The sequence below is a fragment of the Fundulus heteroclitus genome, unplaced genomic scaffold (assembly GCF_011125445.2).
Source record: "Fundulus heteroclitus isolate FHET01 unplaced genomic scaffold, MU-UCD_Fhet_4.1 scaffold_54, whole genome shotgun sequence".
Taxonomy (NCBI): Eukaryota; Metazoa; Chordata; class Actinopteri; order Cyprinodontiformes; family Fundulidae; genus Fundulus; species Fundulus heteroclitus.
In genome coordinates this window covers 2,506,935-2,529,773 of record NW_023396967.1, presented here as the reverse complement: position 1 = coordinate 2,529,773, position 22,839 = coordinate 2,506,935, and the positions used below count along the sequence as shown (strand labels likewise).

Sequence of the window (22,839 nt, the reverse complement as noted above, 5' to 3'; positions counted from 1 at the left end):
ACATGATAATTATATTGTGTAAACGTGATAATTATATTGTATAAACGTGATAACTTTATCACCAGATGGTGGCGGTAGTATGCTTTTAGTCTGACTCGTTAAGATGAAGAAGAAGCTGTTCGTCATCTACTCGGGAATTAAAATGGCAAATTTACAGGAATGGATCAAGTTTTACTTTATTCTCGCTAGTATCCTCCTTATTTTCAACGGCAATACGGAGACAGTGAGTTGACGGTTTCCGGTGCGAGACTTCTGATGCGTCACTTCCTGTCACTGGCAAGTTAGCTGGGCAGCGACTCATGCAGCTACTTCGTACCAAATTACTCGTCGTTTCATGGAAGGTCGGGATCGTTTGTCCAGTTAGAGGCTGTCATGATAACGGGTGTAAAAGAAAGGTGTATGTGGAGCAGGAGTGTTAGTAATCACATCACTACAGAGCCCGTCTGGTGACATGGACAGAAAAAAAGTTTACAAGATGTTAAGTCGTGTCACGCGTTACTAATGCGTGGGAACGAGATAGATAAGTCGTGGCCACAAGTTATTTGTGAGGGAGCTGCTTTAAGGTGGTGCTGCATACATTCAAGAAACATGGAGAACATAGACTTGATTTCATTTTATTTCACCTTGGAATGAACTATAATGACATCCTGCGATCTCTTGCAATTAAACACCGAGTGGTAATAAGCAGAGCTCTCAACTTTCACGCATTGACCGTGTGACACACGCATTTCACTGACTTCACACACTGACACGCAACAGAGCTCGTCTCCGCCTTCTGCAGAGCTGTTTCAGCTTCTTTCAAAGCTTGGGCCATCAGTAATTATTCATGCTGCAGTTCATGTTAACAGAAGCTATATACATAATTATTTGTCTTAACCAGTCGTGAAAGTAAGCCGGTATGGTCCGGTACTGCATACACAGGAGGGAAGTGGGGAGAGCGGATGCCAGATAAAAACTTCATTCAGAACCAGTCATGGCTGCATGCTGGATCAGAAAACTGTCCTGCTAACCACATATAGTCTAAAACACCACATATTTTGCTTATAAGTTTCGTTCTTATAAACTGACGTGCTGCCTTGAGTTTGAATTCAGGTGCGCAAAATTACGTTACATGTAATTTAGGTGTGCACTTTTAAGGGTCATTTTAAGGAACTTGTAACATCAGGGGCATCAGCTCAGACCCCTCATTCCTCCTCCCTCCTGTAAACGAGCCCTTTACATTCTTTATTTGTGGATTTTTCCCACTGTTTATTCCTCGCGCAAAGCACACCAATCGGGGGAATATCCGCCCACCTCACCGGCTCAATCCGATATCATTAAGTATAAATTTTGATACCAGACGTTACCAAAAAGTGTTTTTTTTTCTACCGTCACTTAGCCAAAAAGAAGGATATACAGTTAATCATTGCATCCCTGGATCCACCCGTGTCCGCTGAAAGTCAAACCCAGAGGCTAAACCGAAGGCAGTATTTATCTTATCTATCTCGTTCCCACACATTAGTAACGCGTGGCCACAACTTAACATCTTGTAAACTTTTTTTCTGTCCATGTCACCAGACAAGCTCCATACTACATACATAATTTCATTGGATAAAAATTCAGTGTTATAAATTCAATGTCTAATGCGACTACTATATTTCTGCAATACCCGCACTTCTACTGCTTTTTTTTTTTATTATTCTGTACATGTTATTACATATTCAGAAAAGGTGTACAATTCAACTGTAAGAACCGTGCTTATGTGTTTTCTAACCAGAGGTGGAAATTCATCATATGCTGATTTGTTGTAGGTTTGATCATATAGTGTATTTTGGAGCATAGTGTAAATTGGAATCCCTGTTAAATTTCTTACAGGTAAATGTGGTAAGGGATAATCTGCAACAATATGTTTGAAAAATGTCAAATAAAATGTCAGATATCACTGTTAGAGGGAACCTCTGCAAATAATAATATACTGGAATCATCAACCACTCTAAACCCATCTTAGAAAACAAATACTGCTTGCTAATTATGGTTATGTCAAATTTATTCAGGCAAAGCACAATTTAACAGAACTAATATTGCTTCATAATCACTACTTTAATGTCCATACATGAACTTAATTTGGCAGATGGCACCTTTTTGTTAGTTTAATGGTAATCATATTTCTCTTTCAGGAGGAGTGAATGTTGCTTGTCAAAGACTCGATCTGCTGGGTTTTCTTTGATAGGAAACGTTTTGACCAATTTGTCTGTATGATTTGATTGAATTTGACTTTGTAAATAACCTTGAGATGACGTGTTGTGGATTAGCACTGTATCACTAAAATTGAACTGAAATGGAATTGCATATTCAATATCAATAATACAGCAACTCTCAAAGTCAGCAGCGTGAGATGAAATTCAATAACACCATATATCTAAACGGTCCAAATTATAGTGTAATATTTGTCACCTTGTCCAGATGTAATACCTCCTTCTAGGTCACGTCTACATAAGATATAAATCAGTGCTGCTGTCACTGTCAGTATTCTAATTTGATATTAGTTAGATTATCACCTGAGAGAGTAAGCGAGGAGGAGAGTGGTAAGCCTATACTTAGCAGAGACTGACCTGAAAAGCTTTGTCTGTCTCATGTCTTCACCCTGATTTACAGCGTACCTTAAACACGTTTAAAGAGTTGCTTGAGCAACGAAAATTTTATTTATCCTGATACAACGTGTACTATATGCCGAGAGACGATTTGACCCAGACAGTCATTGTGTAAGGAATGACCTTGCACACTTACGTCTGTTCCTGGAGTATTTAAAAGAGATGTTTTTTTTTTTACATTTTACTGCAAGGGCCTTTAAGCACCAGCCTTAGGAAGCATGGGAAGTTTCTTTAATGCTAAAACTCTGTTTATATCCCTGCTCTCATACAGGTTCTGCTCTGGAAGTGTGACGGTCAGTCCCTTACACTTAACATAGCCACAGTAATATGGGATTAAGCCTTACACTGCTCTCGAGCATTAGCAGACGGGAAAAGACGAGCAAGTGCGCAGTGGTCGTATTAGTCAGCTTTGTCAAAGACAGCTGGTTCTCTGACAAAGCTTATAGTAAATATATCCTGTATTACGTCACAGAAACACGGCACCCTGGGACCTTCCGGACATTTTTCCGGTTGTGTCCATCGGAAACAGATGTGATATATTTTTATGTCATCAACCATCCCGCTTCTGTCCTTTCTCTGTGTTTGTTGATGGTTTCATATCATGCTCACAAACATGTTTAACATGGAATGTTGTCAGCTCTGAAGCGATAACAACAGTGTCTGCATGTGAGACAGGATTAAAGAGTCACCATGTGACTGTTCTGCCCTTAGACAGACCTTTAAGAACAGACAAGCTAAATCTGTCCAAGACAACCTCTGGCCTCAGGCGCTTCAGATGTAAACAATAAGGCAGCCTGCTGAGAAATCTACAGGTATATCCTGGAACTTAATCTACTGAGGATGGAAGCTACAAGCTAACCATGGTCTGAATTTGGTGAAGCCAAAATTAGAATTTGAAGCAAGATTTTAGGCACGAAGTTTGGAAACAGCTTATGTGAATTATATTTTGACACATTACGCATATTTGACCTGCAAAGGTATTCACCCCCTCAGCATTTTTCATTTTTTTTTTTTGTCTCACAGCCTGGAATAGAAATTTATTTTTTTGTTTGCTTTTAACATGTCCTGTCTGTCAGTGTAGCACTCAGAATTGCTTTCTTAGTGCCAAAGAGAGCACAACAGATTTATTTTCACAAGTGGAGCTTTACTGCTTTCGCTATAGTGCTCTGCTTAATACTCATGCAAAAAACTTTATTGGACATCATTTTGGGATTATTTCAGATTCATTAGAAGCAGAAACAGAAAGGTATAAGAAAATAAATTGAAGGGAGAGAGGAGGCAAAAAATTAAAAGGGAAAAAATAGAGCAGAGAAAAAGAAGAATACAAGACAACAGCCTCAGAGTCTGCTTCAACACCCGCAGAAAGAAATTTAGAACAACAAAATAAACAGAATAAGTATCACAGAGACTAACAATCAACGTCTAAGATAACATCACTGAAAATATGTGGGAGTGAGCCAGCATACACCAGAGCACCCAGCCCTGGAAACAGAGAACCATCAATGCACCAACGGTCAAGGAGCCGGCGACCAGCAGGGAGCCTGATGCGGGGGATGGGCCCCACAATTAGTGGAGACCTGAGATGTTCCAGGAGAGGGGGTAGCCCAAAACCCAATCTCACCATGACACACAGTCACAGGCAGTCACTCCAACTCTAGTCACTCTAATGCCCACACATGGAGACACTGATAGCCATATGCTTAATCTAATAATATACAAGGATGGACGCTGTTCACACATTTGCACTCACCGCACACATCCTATACTCTCAGGTCCAGGTACCGATACCCCAGTGGGGCAAGCAACCCCTGGACACAGGAAGTGAACCTCTTCTCAAGGGTGGATAATAATAATAATAACAACAATAATATAATATAATAATAACAATAATAATAATAATACATTTTATTATGTGAGCATAAGCCTGAGACTGCAAGAGCAGAATAGCTGAGACAATGGCAGAGCACTGCCCTAACCTGGTCAAACTGCTCCATACCCTAACCCCCAACCCCACCTCACTCACTGACGTCCCCTGAACCCATCCAGAGATTGGGCCAACACATTTTGAACAAGCCAGCCAACCAGGGCTCACCCCACGAACCTGGAGGTGCCCAGACACAGCCAGTCATGCCCCCACCACATGGCACACTCCTGCCACGAAGGCAGCACCGAGCCAACCTTTGCACCGAGGCAAGGCCACATCCTCGGTCTTTGCCGCACCTTTGTCTCTCAACCACATATTTCAAAAACAGAGAGAACTTTTACAGACAGAAACATGGGTGTGCCATTGGCTCCCCAGTGTCACCCATTGCGGCCAATTCGTACATGGAGGAGGTGGAGAGCAGGGCACTCAGTGGTTACAAGGGAACACCACCAACTCACTGGTTTAGATATGTGGATAACACTTGGGTCAAAATCCAAACCAAAGAAGTTGAGGCATTTACCAACCACATCAACTCAGTGGACAACATGTTGCCCTTTCTGGATTGTGCGGCAGAAATTGAGGAAGATGGAGTCTCAAGAACTCTAAGTTACCAGGCTGTCATATTCCCTCTGTCACAGAGAAGAAACAAAAAGAACACAAGCACGTCAGGAAATCACTGCAAGCTTGTGGTTACCCAAAATGGCCTTTGTCAAATCACCCAACAAAGCTGGCAGAAAAAAAACACAACACAGCATTGAATACAGAGGAGGGAACAGAGAGACGCAAAGACATTGTCATTCCATGTGTCAGAAGTTTCTGAGAAATTCAGGAGAATTTTCTCCTAACCCAACATAACTGGAAATTTCAAATTCAATAACACTCTCAGACAGACAGAACACCACAGCTGAGTGGCGTTGTGTATGTGGTCCAATGCAGCGAGGACTGCTCAGACTCCTACATTGGAGAAACTAAACAACAGCCACCTAAACGACATGGAACAGGTCAAGATTCAGCAGTCCACTTGCACCTCAAGAACAAAGTGCACTCTTTTGACGACAGTGATGTCCAGATTCTGGACAGGGAGAACAGATGGTTTGAAAGAGAGGTGAAAGAAACCATCTTGGTCAAAAGAGAAAGCCATCACTGAACAGAGGGGGAGTATTTCGCTTCCATCTCCCAGTGTTTACAGCTCAGTCCTCCAACATGTTTCAATGAGATTACAGCATCAGCATTATCATGATTCAGATGACCAAGTACCCCAGTCACACCAAGCAATAGCTTCTAACGACCCAGGACAATGGCGGGTGGGTCATTGATTTGCATCTGACTTAGAATGTACCTAGGAGGATGGGCCTCCATATCTTTAAAAACAGCAGTGCACCAACTACAAGTGTGAGCCACCGGAATTGACAAAGATTCCTGGATAGGTGTCGAAATGTTTTCAGAAAGAACTGAACGAAAGTCTGGTTGCTGTCGCAATGACCCTGACAACTGAGAATTTGCACGGGTATGTTTTGTTTCTTTTTTTTTTTTTAGTAATTTCACTTCCTTAGACTATTTTGTGCATATCTATCACATAAAATAGGATTAAAGAACATTTAAATGACAGGTTAGAATGTAGTAAAACATGACACAAAGCACTTCTAAGAATAACTTGACCAAAAGTTTCCAGTGAAAGTCCTGTTGAGACACATACAGAGGGATTCAGAGCAGACAATATTCAATGTTGCATCATAGCATTCTTCACTATGGGCTCAGACTCTTAGATTCTTAATACTTTCTTTAATTATAGTTTATAAACTTTCATTTCTAATTTTAAAGTTAGGTTTTGTTGCTAGTGTGTTTTCTACACCGTCTTTATTTTAGTTCGGATTGTGGAGGGGCTACTGGCGATCTGCATCGGGTGGATGGTGGGGCACACCCTGAACAGAATGCTGGTCTCTCACTGGGCAAGTTGTTACAAGCTTAAGCTAATGATTACCCAGAGATTAAAGTACTTGGGTGTCCATAATTTGTAAACTTTTGTACCTGTGATGCATTGTTAGGGTTTCCTTCTTTCTAGTTTCAGCCATTGTGGATTCTTCTAAGTGGACCTTTTGAATCTGTATTTTGTCCTCATAATATTTTTCAAACATACAATTGAGGATAACCTTAAAGCAAACATTGGATCTTTGTAATCAGTAATCAATGTCTTACTTGAAACAGAACGATATTTTGCTTAGTTGTTTGTAAGGAAAGAAAAAAACATCTTTTATATGTTGATAGCCAGTAGATAATTAGAGTAGAGGCCACAAAACGGTAGGTGTCAGCTTTATGAACGCAGAAATTTCATACGGGTGCAAGTCTATTATGTATTAGCAGATTATAAATCTCTACTCTTTTAAAAAAAAAATCTATTTTTAGTTTGTTTCTGTTTACTTTCCTGACCAATGCCAATGTAAACAAGCAAATTATGTGTACTGAGGCTGCTGGTTATATATGTCTGCATGATCAGCTAAGACTTAGTTATGTATTGACTGCCAGCAATTGAGTAAAGTTTATCTGGCTCCTTAGATCTTTTTGTCTTTCACAATTTATCTTTGAAAAAAAAGGAAGGTCATTAAAACACCAGAAATCAGAAGGGTTAGGAAATCCTTGAATCTGTCCTTCGTGCATAGATTATAACAACTTGTCAGAGTAGTCAGCATTTGATGGTTGTGCAGGAGTAGTCATACTCCTTGGACCTTTGTCTACATTTGATCATGTTATAACCAAAAATGTTTTTATTGGGGTTTTACTTAATCGAGCAACAAAAAAATCGTGGAGTGATATTTTTAAAAAGAACACAGATTTTGTGTTGTTCTTCCTCAAAACATGCAGGCCAAAACGTTCAAGTTTGTTTTTATCTCACTAGAAAATACTTTTACCATATGTTTGCCATATTCCATGCATGGCTTGAGGTAAACTTTAAAGTTGACTATTTTTGGCTTTCTTTCTGTATAGGCTTTATTTTGTCACTCGTCCACAAAAGTTAGATCTGCAGGTTGCACAACCAACAATAATCCAATAAATAGATTCTCGCACCTGAGCTGTGGATCACTGCGGCTCCTCCTGAGTGACCCATGGTCTTTTAGCTGCTGCTCTCATTAATCTGTTTCCAGTTTAGTAAAATGGCCATGTTTTGTGAGGTTTGCACTTATCCCTTACTCTTTCCATTTTTGGCTGATGGATTCTCTATGGGGTGCTCAATGTTTATCATATTTCTGGATAACCTAACCTTGGTTTAAGCTTCCCCTAAACTTCATCCCTGAGCTGTCTGGTGTGTTCCTTCCTCCTTAAGATGCTATGTGTTCACTCATGCTCTCTAACAAACGTCTGAGGCCTTTACAGAACATTCATACTGAGATTAAATTACACAGAGCTGGGCTAATTAGTAATCAGGTAATTTAAGAAGTTAATTGGCTGTACTCAGTTGTATTTAGATCTACCATTATCTGTACAAATAAAGACATTGAAGTTTGTTGCCTTGTCACCTCACTAAAAAATACTTACCTTTGTATCATTAGATATATTTTCAATGCTCATAAAACTATTTACCATAGTTACTCCAAAAAAAAAGTATAGTAAAAATGTTAGCATGTATCTGAAGTCTAGGTCAATTGTTATTGACAGTGTCTTCCATGTTCTCACAGTTTCGAAAGCTCCCAAGGTAACATTCATAGGACAGACGTTGCTGTGTTTCCTCAACACAAACTCACCAGTATAATGAGTCAGTAGCTGTGAAAGTGATTTCCAAACTTCAGTGTCATAGCTTAATGAGTGACTGTACTATTTGGCAACATTTACTGCAACATAAAAGCACGGACACATTTTTATTGGGCTTGAAAGACTTCTACATTTTCAATCCAATTTTTTATTTTTTAGTTATATAAATCTCACCATTGCATGAGCTTTTATGTTGAGCTACCTACTATTCTAACTTGGTGCAAGTCAAATAAACTTTGATGTATTGCTCAACTACTTTAGATTCAAGATCTGCTGCTCAAACAAACAAAGTGTGTCCAAACTTGCATTTTTTACCTCCCAGCCACTTCCTGTTTCCCCCTGACATCAGAAGGCAGTTTGCCCGTACTTAGAGACCTTTTGTTCTCTGTGGGGTGAAACCACGAAAATGCCAGGCCATTGGTTGGCTACTTTCTAAAAACACAGCTTACAATCTTGAAATGAACAAAACAGCTTCACGTTGTAACGGTTTTAAACAGGCAAGCCAGAACATGTATTCATCGATAGTGAATCAGGAAGGTGTGGCCTTTCCCTTGATAAAATGTTGATTTTATCCTTGTGGTTTTGCAATCTCTTTACTTCAGAATCAATGTGAAAGGGTATGCGTCATCTTTTCTCTCCATTTTAATTGGTAACGCATTTATTATTTCCCCATATATGTAATCTTTGATTATTGTCCTATCTCAATTATTTTAATGTAACTTTGTGTTTCTGTCTTTTAAGATTTCTTGCCTGGCCACCCCACTCTGTGTTTTCCATTTGTCCATTTACAATCCTTTTTTTTCTCCACTCTACTCGATCCAAAACAAGCAGACATCCACCCTCCCTGTGTGGTAAAAGTTTCTCCTGCCATTAGGGACATTTTATCATGCTCAGAAGTTGAACAACAAAATCAATGTCACATATGCATACTGCATGTTTTGGGTAACTTTTATTAATATTACTAAGCAGACATCATGTAGAATAGAAATAGAAACAGTCTTTATTATCCTTCAGTAGGAAAATTCAAATCTATCAGCAGCAAAATGACAAACAAATGTAAAAGCAGGTTGATTCACACAATGTAAAATGTGAAAAAAAGAGAAGAAATAAGTGACTGTGCAGTAAGGGCAATTTTAAACACATAAAACATATACTCTATAGTTAAAATATTATCCTCAGGTTCAAAGAAATGTGGAACTGAGGAGGCTGATTAAAATTATTTTGTGTAATTGTGCATAAAGAACTAATTACAGGTATATGGAAAGCCTGTGCTAATAATAGCAGGGATGTAAACACTGATTGAGCTTTTTGGGAACATTAATGGTTATAAATCTGACCGCTGCTGGAACAAAAGATCTCCGATAACTCCACTTTGCGCATTTAGGTGCAGAAGCAATTTGTCAATGAAAGAGCTTCATGCATGGGGTGGGAGACGTTGTACAACAGCGATGGCATTTTTGCCAGAGTACTTCTGTTTTCACCACCTGCACTGGGTCAAGGGGGGATCCTGGCACAGAGCTGCCCTTCCTTATGAGCCCCTCTCAGTTGTAGATAAGCTGCTGTTCCAACATACTCCACCACAGAAGATGGCTGGTGCCCTCACAAAGTCGAAAATTGTCTTCAGGAGCACCCCCTGCACTCCAAAAGATCTCGGTCTCCTCAGCAAGTAAAGCCTGCTCTGACCCTTCCTGTAAGGAGCATCATTGTTGAGTCTCCAGCCCCTTATAAGAGCTGGTATGGCAGGTCAGATTCAAAATTAACTTCTAATTGAAATATTTAGATAGGGTTTGTTATCAAAACAGTAGTTGTTAGAATTCACCAAATACTGAATACTACATTTATAAACTAATACACCTTGTTACATTTTATATAATTTCAATACCTTAAATTTAATTCCCTCCAAAATTGCTTTTTATAGTGAAATTGCTTTGCAAGATTATCTACAAATTGGTTCAGCACCCCATGCTACGGTGGCCCTGAAGGTGCAAAGCGCTACAACTTTAAGGAAAGCACCCCAACATTAATGAAAGCGCTACAACTTTAAGGAAAGCACCCCAACATTAATGAAAGCGCTACAACTTTAAGGAAAGCACCCCCAACTTTAAGAGGAAAGCGCTACAACATTTAGGAAAGCGCACAACAACATAAGGAAAGCACTCCAACATTAACAAAAATATTACAACATTAACAAAGCACTTCAACATAACGAAAGCACTCCAACAATAACGAAAGCGCTGCAACCTTTAGGAAAGCGCTACAACATTAACAAACCGGAAGAGGTACGTTCCAGTGGGAGACCTAAGAAATCGCTGATTGGACTACAGCTCGTTTTTACTTTTGAACCGAAAGTATTTCTGGCTTTACTGTGTTTTTTAAAAACATGAATGTTATCGGTGATCCAAACCGTAAGATGCAGTCTAAAACGCCACTTAGTCTGTTTATAAGTTTCGCTTTTATTCATTATGCTTTTTTTTTTAACTACGTGCGCTGTGTTTCTGTGCATCAGCGCTCTGGTCTGCTCCTCTCCCCTCGGACCCAGGGGCTTTATCAGCGGCAGCCTTATCACTACGTTTAATGTCTCTCCCACTCCTACCAAAATGTCCTAATTAAAATCAATAGGAGTGTCCGTAGCTGTGTTTCATGCTATTTTCTTTTTAACGACACAGAACCAGTGGCGCTTCGGTGGGCGTGCTGCCTTGGACTTGAATTCAGGTGCGCAAAATTACGTTACATATAATTTAGGGTGTGCACTTTTAAGGGTCATTTCAACCAGCTTGTAACATCAGGAGCTTCAGTTCAGACCCAATATTCATTCTCTTCCCTCTAAAGGAGCCATATACAGTCTTTATTTATGCTTTCCCCCACTGTTATCCCTCGTGCGCAGCGCACCAGGGTGAAATAGAGCAGCTGCGGATCATGCGTAAAGACGCAGCGTGAACGACGCAGCCCTGTATGCTTTAAGGGTTACAGCTGACTGGAAAATGTTGGACCTTTTAGGCTTGATCAAACTCCGCCTCATTCACAAATGAGACCAACATGGATAGATTAATGATAAGCTGTAGTTCATTATCAACTACGATAACATAAAATCTGTTTGGGGGGGGGGTGGTCTTTACGCATGATCCGCAGCTGCTTTATTTTACCCTGGTGCGCTGCGCGCGAGGGATAACAGTGGGGGAAATGCATAAATAAAGACTGTATAGGGCTCCTTTAGAGGGAAGAGAATGAATATTGGGTCTGAACTGAAGCTCCGATGTTACAAGCTTGTTGAAATGACCCTTAAAAGTGCACACCTAAATTATATGTAACGTAATTTTGCGCACCTGAATTCAAGCCAAGGCAGCACGCCCACCGAAGCGCCACTGGTTCTGTGTCGTTAAAAAGAAAATAGCATGAAACACAGCTACGGACTCTCCTATTGATTTAATTAGGACATTTTGGTAGGAGTGGAAAGACATTAAACGTAGTAATAAGGCTGCCGCTGATAAAAGCCCCTGGGTCCGAGGGGAGGGAGGGGAGAGGAGCAGACCAGAGCGCTGATGCACAGAAACACAGCGCACGTAGTTAAAAAAAAGCAGAATTAATAAAAAACGATACTTATAAACAGACTAAGTGGCGTTTTAGACTGCATCTTATGGTTTGGATCACCGAGAACATTCATGGTTTTAAAAAACACAGTAAAGCCAGAAATATTTTCGGTTCAAAAGTAAAAACGAGCTGTAGTCCAATCAGCGATTTCTTAGGTCTCCCACTGGGACGTACCTCTTCCGGTTTGTTAATGTTGTAGCGCTTTCCTAAATGTTGCAGCGCTTTCCTAAATGTTGTAGCGCTTTCGTTATTGTTGGAGTGCTTTCGTTAATGTTGAAGTGCTTTGTTAATGTTGTAATATTTTTGTTAATGTTGGAGTGCTTTCCTTATTGTTGTAGCGCTTTCATTAATGTTGGGGTGCTTTCCTTAAAGTTGTAGCGCTTTGCACCTCAGGGCCACCGTACCATGCTGTAAATAAAACTGAACTCAATAAAAACATTTACAAGTTTAAGAAATTATTATAAACCTCTAGTGCATTGTGAACTAAAATGTGTCATAATGAAATTCCTCTGATAATTAGTTTCCCCTTTAAACTGAAGCTTTTACCAGGTGCTTGGAAGACAGTCAAAATGGGTGGGACCAGTCAGTATCGAGCCAGGGTTCCAATCAAAACATTTTCCATCACAGTGTAGGCTTCTTACAATTACAAAAAAATCTATTTCAACATTTGATAATACCTGAACACTGCTGCAGACATTTGGTCATAAGGCAAAGTGCAGGACAAATGGATCAAATTATTCAGACAGATAGTGTATGTGTCAATAATTGAAAATTTTGCCTTTTTCACAGCGGGTAATAGGAAAAGTTGTAAATAATTTACTGAACCTCTATTACCAAAAAAAAAAAAATAGTAACAGCTGGTATTGTGGAGCTGGAACCTTGCCATGCCTATTGAGAGCTATAACCGCACCTGTACTTTTCCATCTGTCACATGTAAAACGTCGGTTATTTTACAGGACATGTGGATGTGTTCATTAAATTTTCAATGCAAGTCCGTTAGCTGTTAAACGTGTTGTATTGTCAAACCAGAGGTCAGGGTATTAAATTCAGCTGACTCAGAAAATAAGTAAACTATTACACATCACGGGAACGGTGGTGTAAAAGTTAGAATGGGAAAGAAAATAACATTTACTTAAAAATCATGTAAAGATGTTGGTAAATTTGTATTATGCTGAGTTATCTCTGATTTGAAAGTCATACAATAATGATTCTCCAATAGTAACTCTGTAGGTTCCAAAGCAAACAGGTCTGTCCAGGTTGAAGTATTTTCATCAGTAGTTTTTACTATTTCTCTCCTGTTGCTTAGGCAATAACCAACATATAACAAAACATCCAGTTTAATGTTCCTTGACTGGGTAAGTAAATTTCACAGGTTATGATGAAGAAAAGCCTAACTGCCTATGACTTTGTAAGTATTTATATGTAGTTGCCCACAGTAACACCATAACATCATGGTTGCTCCCCCGGCTCTTTTAACTTCTCAAGCAGCTTACCACTATAAGCATCTTCTAAGGATGACTCAACTTCAGAGTTTAGCTTTACCATTTATTCTAATATGGCAGAGAAAGAATCATAACGTTACAGCACCGGACTCTTACAACAAAACTACCCCAATCGACGTCCTGCAGATGAAAAACAGCCTGATTCAAAACCACATGCTCTTTTTTTAAGCTTAGACACACCTCTCTAAGGGGGTGGTCTCTTCAGGGTATGTCTGCAGAAGGAATGTGTTGTAATGGAGATGTTATCTGATTTCCAGCATGTGTTAATTTGGGGGTCTTTGAGCTGAATGCACGTCTAAATCACAGAGAGAGCTGTTCCATTAAGAACCCCATCCAGCCTATATCTGATTAGGCTAGCTTTACCTTTTAAACAAACCATAACAGCCTGATAATCCAGAGAGCAGATGTTTACTTTGTATGTTGTTTCATGAGATAGATGGTGACTTTCTAATCAAGTGTAGAATAAACAGCTCTAACAATGTTTTCACAAAATAAATCCAGTTGTGAAACATACCAAAACATCAGAAACAAGAATATATATTGCACACACTCCTTTTAAAGCTTCTCTTTAAGTTGTGGTACATTTATCATTCACGTAAGTATCATAATGTCGCAGAGTCTTTAAAAACGTTCCCTTCTGATTTATTTATTTTTCAGAATGGAATGATTATACAAACAAGTCAGCACAATGAGAAAGTCCGAAGAACTCTGTGAATATTTAAAAAGGAGAACTGCAGATTTACCCAAGCTGATAAAGTATTTAAACAACAGGAGACTCCAAGATCCTCAGTTCAAATAACTGTATATAAGTGCATCACTTTTTCAAAGGTCTGTAAGAGCATCTAAACTGTTCCTCCACATTCCAGCCGACTAAAGAGGTTGGCTGGAATGTGAGGGAACATTCAGAGGAACTTTCAAGGTTCTGCTCTGCAAAAAAGGGAAGTCTGAAATTGACATGCTTAATTTGTGGGAAAAGGTACTCAATAAAAATGATGTTATCTGTCCATGCAGCAAGATAATTTCAATTGACAAGATTTCTTGATTTAAGTTTATAGTGTAAAATTAAACACGTAAAAAACATCCTAAAGCAAGACGAATTGGCGTTTCAAATAGAGAGTGATGCCAAACACCAATAAAAAGTGTTTTTTGAACGGATAAAGAAGATATAATTTTCTGTAATGCTTTGAACCCAACTGTATCAAAAATGTATAGAATGTGCTTAGAAGCCAAGTCTTCACCAGGGCAACCACTAATTTAAATAAACTCTACCAATTCTGCCTAGATGAGTGGTCAAATATCATGCTAGAATTGTACCTATAACCTGTTAATAGAACAAAAAGCATTGGCTTGAAGTGCAACCCTGAAATGTGTAAATTCAAATCTTGACTCTGAATAAATGTTATTCTTGTTCACCCAGTTGTTGTTTTTGAAAGTCATCAAAGGAGCAATAAGCAAAATTTCACCGCTAGGTAAGCTGCTGAGCACTGTCCGTAGACCAAAAGCCAAATGTGTGGCAAGCCACACCTCTCTGTACCTTCAAAAGCTAAGCACCACAGTCATCTGATTCAATTTTAAATTTTATTATAAAAAAAAAAGAATGTCCAGAATGTAAGCGAGGATCCCAGTAGGCAGCTCATAAGCTCGCCGGTCTACATTAAACAATGCTAACTGTGTTAGCTGGGCTACCGGCTACTCGCCTCGCATAAACAGTAACGCCTGGCCCATTGCTGGTTAAACTCCAACAATTACCCCACATGCCACAATTAAACATCATTGATTTGATTCAATGCATTGAATCAAATCAACATAGCAACACAAGTCTAACAAGACTGCAACACCAACAATGCCCTCCACCTTGGAAATGCAAGGCCAATGTTAACCCTCGTTTTGTCTCTTTCCTTATCTGACAACTTCTTTGCCCAAGATGTTGTTTTTTGAGGTAATAATGGCTCCTCATCGTCTTCAAGTGAATGTGGCGGTAGCAGCTTATGGGGAGGAGGGGCTAAGCCTTGAGTGGCAGCTGTTCACATGCATATGCATATATGCGTGGCCCGCCCTTTGTAAACAAGAGACTGGAGAACAACACGGGGAGATGGTGTGTGGCGTCATACCATGTTCCATCCAAAAAGATACATTTAGTTCTTCACAAAACCAGCTTTTTTTTAGTTTTCTCTATGTAAAATAATTAAATTTTGGTAATTGCTCCTTTAATGTTGTATGTTGTTTGATAACTCCAACCTGGAAAAGGTTTTAGATTTCTATCAGACTTCTGCAGAGCAACTAATACGTTATTAGCCTTTCTGTAAACCCAGCTTCAGTAAATGGTTCAACAATAAATAGAAGAGCCAGCTTTGGCCTTTGAACCTGGTTTCGCTATGTTTCAACCTGATAAGACAGCAGTCCTTGGATTTGTTTGATCCTTTTGAAATATCTGTTGTGATACTTCATGCATACATAATAAATAAATACAACCAAATATAATAGATACATAGACAAATGTATTCTTCGCACGCTTTAGGTAAGTAGGTCTGATTAAGTAAGATGTTACCAGCTTATATCTGATGATGAGAGCTGGATGCTTAACCTACTTCTTTGGTCTCTGTCCTGTCTTGTGTGTCCATTGTATGATTGACAGCCATGTATTCCCAATCCGCTCCCCCAACAGGTAAACCCTGAAGGCTTTTCTGACTTATTCCACCTGTAAGTGTGTAAAATAAAGTCCCCAAACTACTCGGATGAAGTCTTTTACAGACAGAAGTTTGATATTGTATGCTCACAGGAGCTGGAGGTAGGAAAATTTGGTGTTGGGTGAAATGTGAAGTCTGTTTTTTTTTTTTTTATCTATGCTGAACTCCTCCCTTTGAACTATAAAATTGAACAGTTTAATTTTTAGATAACATGTCTGACATTATTCACTTGTAAAAGCAAACAGCACACACAATAGCTAAAATATGCTGCACATTGCAGGGCAATGCATTATCATCCTCACAAAACTGTACCGTCCTGGCTTTTTTTTTTTTGGGTCATACTTAAATGCTGCAGATCATCAAATGTTAACAAATTTTAACATCAGACAACCTGAGAAAAAAAGAAAAAAAGGTATTCAAAACAGCCTGGCCCTATGCAAAGAAGCAATTACCCGCTAAACCTTGGCGGCAGCACAACAATGCCATGTCTTCTCCATTTGTAGATAATGACTGTTACTGTGGTTCACGGCCTCAGAATTGGCCTTGTACCTTTTTTCCACAGTGATAGATGTCAAGGACTTCTGCTCTTGAATATATTTAGATCAAGGCAGGATTTTTTTTTTTGTGTTTTAACATCTTTAGCCTACTTCATGTCATAAAACTGTTTCTGCTTAAGCGTTAGCTTATTCCTCCAGGTCAGGCAACAGTCAGGCCTGGATGGACTAGGGAAATTGAACTGAGCTTTTCAAAGAAATGTCGTAAATCACATTGAAATTATGTTTCAATAACATGACCGTTTCCTTTACTTCAGCTTTTTCTCAAAATAATCAAATAATCATCGGTTAAAAATGGGATTTTGTATTTAATCGGCTTATCTGTATGACATTACTATTTATTTGTTTGATCTGAAGCACTAAATTATGACGAAAAACAGAGACCAGAGGAACTCTCTTAAATACTTTTTCACAGCAGTTTATTTTTACAACAGCACAAACATCATATGTCATACATGCATATTGTTGTAGATATGTCTAAGCTTTATGTTCAGATGATTTTTTTTTTGACACCAGTGTAACCTTGCCAGTCCTGCAGAGGAATCTCTCAGCTGTTAACTGACTGCTGCATGCCAACAGCCTTTATACAACCATTGTGAGCTCTCTGAGCGGTAACCATGGACAAGCAGAGAAGACACATTACCTTATTAGGCGTTGTTATAAGTTGATACAGTACTTGTTTATATTTCCCAGATAACAAATGGCGCAAGAGAACAGATAAAGAACAAAACTGTCATTGACACGAATGTAAGCCTGGTGAAGGGCTTAATATGAGAGATTTGCATTTCTGTTTTCTGCTTGTTAAAGTATGCAGAAAAGGCACTGAAACTCTAACAGCATCTTTTTTGTTTTGTTTTGTTTTACAGCAGATCATAAATCGAAAGCCCTCCCACAGAAACGGAGCAGCTCAGCCCTACTTTTCCTCTGAAAATGTCCTCTGTGTCTTCGACATGAATAAGAAGCATGTGTGTGTGTGTGTGTGTGTGTGTGTGTGTGTGTGACTAACTGACTGAGACATTCACTCACCCTGCCTCCGCACCACAACTCTGCTCTCTCTCTCTCTCCCTCTCCCTCTGTGTATATGTTTGTGGGTAGGGAGTAGTGGAAATTTACAGTCTCCTACGTTGGTACCTGGGTTGACTGTCACAAGGAGGCTGTGTCCAATCTCTACTTTGGATTTAATTGTCTTTAGCCAAGGGGCGGGCCGTGCTGTCAGCTCCACTTCTTGTGACCCGTGTGTGCATAAAGGCATTCAGTACAGAGGAATGGTGACAGCTGAGAGAGAGGATCACTATACATAGTCGCAAGCCATGAAGGAAATGTAAGTTTTCTCATTTTTAATGGGTTTGCTTCTGTTCAGTGAGACACTTTTTCTAATTTCATTGATTAAAAGAGGCCACTTTCAAAGGCTGTTCAGTGATACTGCTGATGCTGTTGAAAAATTGTACATCTATAGTTTGTCTTTGGCTGAGAGAAAGAATTGCCGCGGGGACTTTACATTTGATACGTGTTTTGCTGTTTGTACAGTAAGGGGCAAAACAAAATCCCCTCTGACTCAAATCCGAGTGGAGTTACGGGGATGGCCTGTGCTAGGTCTTTGCTGACACCTTTCAAATGGCGAGCAGGCAGGTGGAGGCACATATACTGAGCAGGCGAGTGGAAACGGAGAGAAAGGGATAAGGAGGAAGGCAAACAGGATGAGAAACAGAGTGTGCGAGAACTGATCCAGTTACATAAGCAGGTTTGAGAATGCAAAGCGGTTCAAGTTGACTTGTCATGCACAACAGAAGGGGAGAAATCCCTGAAAATGATGGGACACAGTGTGCAACCCAGTGCCAATTAACCAAGGAGGCACATGGTTCCCAGTGGGAATGTGAGAACTGGTTTCTGGTCAAAGTGTCCATTCATGGGAGCGGGAATAATTACCTTTTGATGTTGTTGATTAATTTTGTGTTGATACTTAAATGCAATTACAATTCATTATTAGATCTTCTCCGTGTTCCCTCCGCTTGCTGAATGTGCTCTTTTGTCTGAGCTTCCGGAGTCGACATTCATTTGGTGGCAAACATTGAGTTAAGAGGAAGCCCTTAGTCTTGCTCTGCTAACTTCTCAATTTGTGACAAAAGAGAAGGAAGTCTCCTTTACGTCTGTTTTTTTTTAAAGAAACCTCAAACATAACCTTTATATCTCTCTTCTATTCCTTACTCACACTGAGTGCTTCTGTTATGTTCAGTCCAGGGCCTGTCTTATTACGGTTTCTTTTTCCCTGACAGGCTCATGTGGGGATATTGGACACCCTGGTTAGAAATAACAAAGCTTGTCTTTCTTGGAAAGGCGGTTTACAGTGTAAACACTAAAGTGAACTTAAGCTGTAGTAGCTTCCTGAAAGCAGCCACTGCTTTGGGAATGTCGGAATAATATCTTACAGCTTAAATTTGGCTTACATATGTCTAACTCAGCAGACAGAAGGTATTTTTTCCTCAGGTTCTGATTAGATCTTAAAGGCTCTGACCTTCCTTTGCCCCTCAGTCACAATTGTTCCACCATCTGAGCAGCAGATTGCCTGAAAAAGCTGGAAAACACTGAAGTGAATACCTTAGATAATGTTTTCGGGAAAAAAAAAATCCAATTTTGGGTCAGTTTCACTGTTAAGTTGTGTGATACAGCTGTTCCCAATGCGAGATTGTGGAAGTTTTGGTGTATGACCAAACAGATTTCTGCTGATTCATTTTTTGTGTTTGTTTTTTTCAAGTTCAGTTTAAATGACCTCCATACATCAGTTTCTCAGATTAGAGAGATTACCGGCAGTGTTCTGCATCTCGTGTGCTCACACAGCATGCCGGGAGGCAATCAAGGAACAGCATTATCTGCCTTAATGCTGCTCCCTGTCCTCTGTTATCCCTCTCACCTCTGTGTCTCCTTTTGTTGACTTCCTGTCTCACATGTTCTCCTTTTGTTCTCCCCTAGCATGGCATCAAAAGAGAAGCTCCAATGCCTAAAAGACTTCCATAAGGACACCCTCAAACCTTCACCTGGGAAGAGCCCGGGCACACGGCCTGAGGACGAGGCCGAAGGAAAGGTTCCTCAGAGGGAGAAGTGGGCCAGCAAGCTCGACTTTGTCCTGTCTGTGGCCGGAGGCTTTGTTGGATTAGGAAACGTGTGGCGATTTCCTTATCTTTGTTATAAAAATGGTGGAGGTAGGTGCAGATGCAAATCAGACTTCAGAGGGTTACATCAAAAATTGTGATCGGGCAACAACATGCCTTACTTCATAATCTTTACCGCTTTTTTCCCAGGTGCATTCCTCATCCCCTACTTCATCTTCCTTTTTGGAGGTGGGCTTCCTGTGTTTTTCTTGGAGGTGGCACTCGGTCAGTACACCTCTGAGGGGGGGATCACCTGCTGGGCCAAACTCTGCCCCATCTTCACTGGTTAGTCCAAATACACAAACAAATGTCTACACCTACTGAAAAGGAAATATAAGCATAATAATAATTTCCCGAGGATACCATTTATTGCGAGATGTCCTCTGTTCCGCAAAGCACTGTTAGACCAGTCTAGCCTTGCCATTCAACTAGAGTTGTCTTGTGTGAAACCTCACCAGGCAGTAGCTCGAGGCCACTATATAACATCTGGAAAATCCCATGCGGGGCCCATTGTTCAGCTTATCTTCCACCTAGATGGGCCCCATGTGTAAATGTGTGCTCGATCAAATCATAGATTAAATTCAGTTTGCTGAACATGAAGGATCTTGTTTATGGTTACCTCAGAAGCAGATTATGAGGAAAATAAATCATTACATGTTTTTGGCAATCGTGTCATCTCGTATGAAATATCTTCTTTACTTATTTTTCCCTTTTCCCCTCTTTGCAGCCCAAAGTAAATTCTTTAGTTGAATAGACAGGAAATGACAGCAATGTTTTATGTCTCAAGATTTTGAAATTAAAGTTGAGAAATCAACAGTTAAAGCCGTCTACTTGTGTCTCAACATGTTTGAAAGATGGTTAGGTTTGATCAAATAGGCAAATCAAACCTGACGCTAAATATCATTCATTTGACAGGTGCTGTGGGCTAGAAAACAATAAAAAGTAATATTTCAGTGTATTTTTCTAGCCTGAATAAGAGATCAACCTTAAAAAGGCACAAAAACAAACTCATGGAGCTTTAGTGTTTAGATTCACTTGTTTTGTTTAAGCTGTGGTAGATCATAAATACTGCATGTCCTGAAGTCATTGTTACTGATATCAAGGTAAACCAAAGTTTTAAAAGCTTATGGTTTGAAAACCACAAAAACATTTTTTTTATGTCGTTTCTAAGGTTCAAAGTAATTTTAATCACAGATAAGAACAGTTTTCTCCAGCTATATGGAGCAGAGGACAACGTAGCACTGTCTCTCCTTTACTAGCTGTTGTACCCTGCTAGTTAGCTGGCTGAAAGAAGGCTTTGATTTCTAGGGTGTGGAAATTAATTGAGTGCATGGGTCTAGCTGTTTTAAACTGCCTGTAAGCTACCAACAAGCAGAACAAAATGCCTGTAAGCTAACAACAAGCAGAACAGAAGGCCTGTAAGCTAACAACAAGTAGAACAGAAGGCCTGTAAGCTAACAACAAGCTAACTGCTGGATGCAAGCTAGCTACCTGAGCGGATCGCCCGACTAATTAACTAATCACTATCAGATTGCTTCACTTGTGTTACTTCACTAAGAGGACAGTTTATCTCCTACTGACTTTTACCTAGCGACACTGTTCCCTCCCTGGTTTTTTCGTGTTCCAGGTTTAACTTTGAGGGAACGCTGTAGCAACAGCGCACTGCACCTCTCATATGAAAAAGAAAAATCGCTATGTCTTACAGCTGCAGATGGACTGAAGCAAGCGATGCGGTGTTTAATGTTTTTGCCGTTCAAACCGCCCGGGGAATTCGTGATTTTCCCCTCAGCTCCGCTAGACAAAGTCAAGCGCAAGCACACCTGCCACGGCACTGACGCGCTTGTCAGTTTGCAATCGGTATGTGGGAATGAGGAGGTGGGTGTGGGGCTGACGGAGATGATAAGTTTAAAAATACTCTGGAGTGGTGGAAGAGTATCAGAGGGGGGGGTTCAGTGTTCAGGTTTGAAGCAAAGTCATCTAAAAATAACAGAAATACACCAAGGACGCTACAGTTGAAAGTCCATTCAAGCTAGGGACATTTCCCCCCATTTTTAGTTAGCTATTACAGCCAGCTGTTGGAGTTTAAATAAAGCTCAGGCCGGACCTCTCGATATCACCAATGGTGGGTGAAAGAAGTGTTCAGTTTTTGATCTGTAACTGCACTTAGCACTACAAACGAGAACCCGCCAACAACACTGCAGGAGGGTAGAAGTTTGACATAGTACCTGTTTGAAAAGGCAGCTTTACAGAGAATTATATCCTTAATCTTAGTATTGTACTTCACTTTACGACGAATAAAGCCTGTGATGAAAGACAGGCTGGGATTGACACACAGTGAAACATGTTGGAACATGGAGAACATGAAGGCGTTCACACATTCAACACCAAAGTTAGAATTAATTTTTATTATGTGGTCTAAAATATGACATGAAGTAAGTATGCTTATTTGTTTGAGTTTTCTATATCCTAAAGCATCAAAGTGCTAAAAAATCCGCTATAAAATCAGGGTTAAACTGCATAGGTTTTTTTTTCTTTTTTCTGGTATATGTTTAATCAACAAAAACGTTTTTTTTTTTTTAAATCTTACAGGTATCGGCTATGCTTCCATCGTGATCGTCTCACTTCTGAACATCTACTACATCGTGATCTTGGCCTGGGGACTCTACTACCTCTTTCAGTGCTTTCAGCCCGAGCTTCCTTGGGCAAAATGCAAGCAGCCGTGGAACACAGAACAATGCGTGGAGGACACGATCCGCAAGAACAAGACCCTCTGGCTGGCAGCGAATATTACTAACTTTACCTCCCCAGTCACGGAGTTCTGGGAGTGAGTATTCACTGACAGCATGGTCGGCCCACACAGACACACATGCACGCGCACGCACGTGAATAAACTGAGCTAACACTGCCTCTTTATCTTTGTTGAATAAACATGTTTGACCAGGCTCAATTCTTGCGCAATGCAGTTTTGTAAGGTTTCCTCAGTTTTCAGCCATTCGTTATCACTTTTATGTTATAGGAAGCTAAATACTGTGACAAATTATGCTAAATTACCAACAAGAATTCA

The 22,839-nt window shown here is 39.9% G+C and overlaps 2 protein-coding genes across 2 annotated transcripts in view; both read left to right on the top strand.

Annotated features, from left to right (window-relative positions):
- The window catches only part of LOC105926095 (sodium- and chloride-dependent taurine transporter), a gene marked incomplete in the record, with an annotated part of 47,943 nt that overhangs the window by 8,165 nt on the left and 16,939 nt on the right, over positions 1-22,839 (top strand). Inside the window, 1 exon segment of the mRNA XM_036132795.1 lies at positions 22,514-22,599. Within this exon segment, the coding sequence (XP_035988688.1) occupies positions 22,514-22,599 (86 nt within the window).
- Positions 17,712-20,065, top strand: LOC118561047 (sodium- and chloride-dependent taurine transporter-like). Its single transcript, XM_036132796.1, has 3 exons — positions 17,712-17,950; positions 19,597-19,826; positions 19,926-20,065. The coding sequence occupies exons 1-3, from the start codon at positions 17,940-17,942 to the stop codon at positions 20,063-20,065; spliced, it is 381 nt and encodes a 126-aa protein (XP_035988689.1). The 5' UTR covers positions 17,712-17,939.

Coding starts and splice junctions, on each gene's coding strand:
- LOC118561047 (XM_036132796.1), top strand. Junction 19,827..19,925: donor TTGTTATAAAAATGGTGGAG/GTAGGTGCAGAT, acceptor CTTTTTTCCCAG/GTGCATTCCTCATCCCCTAC.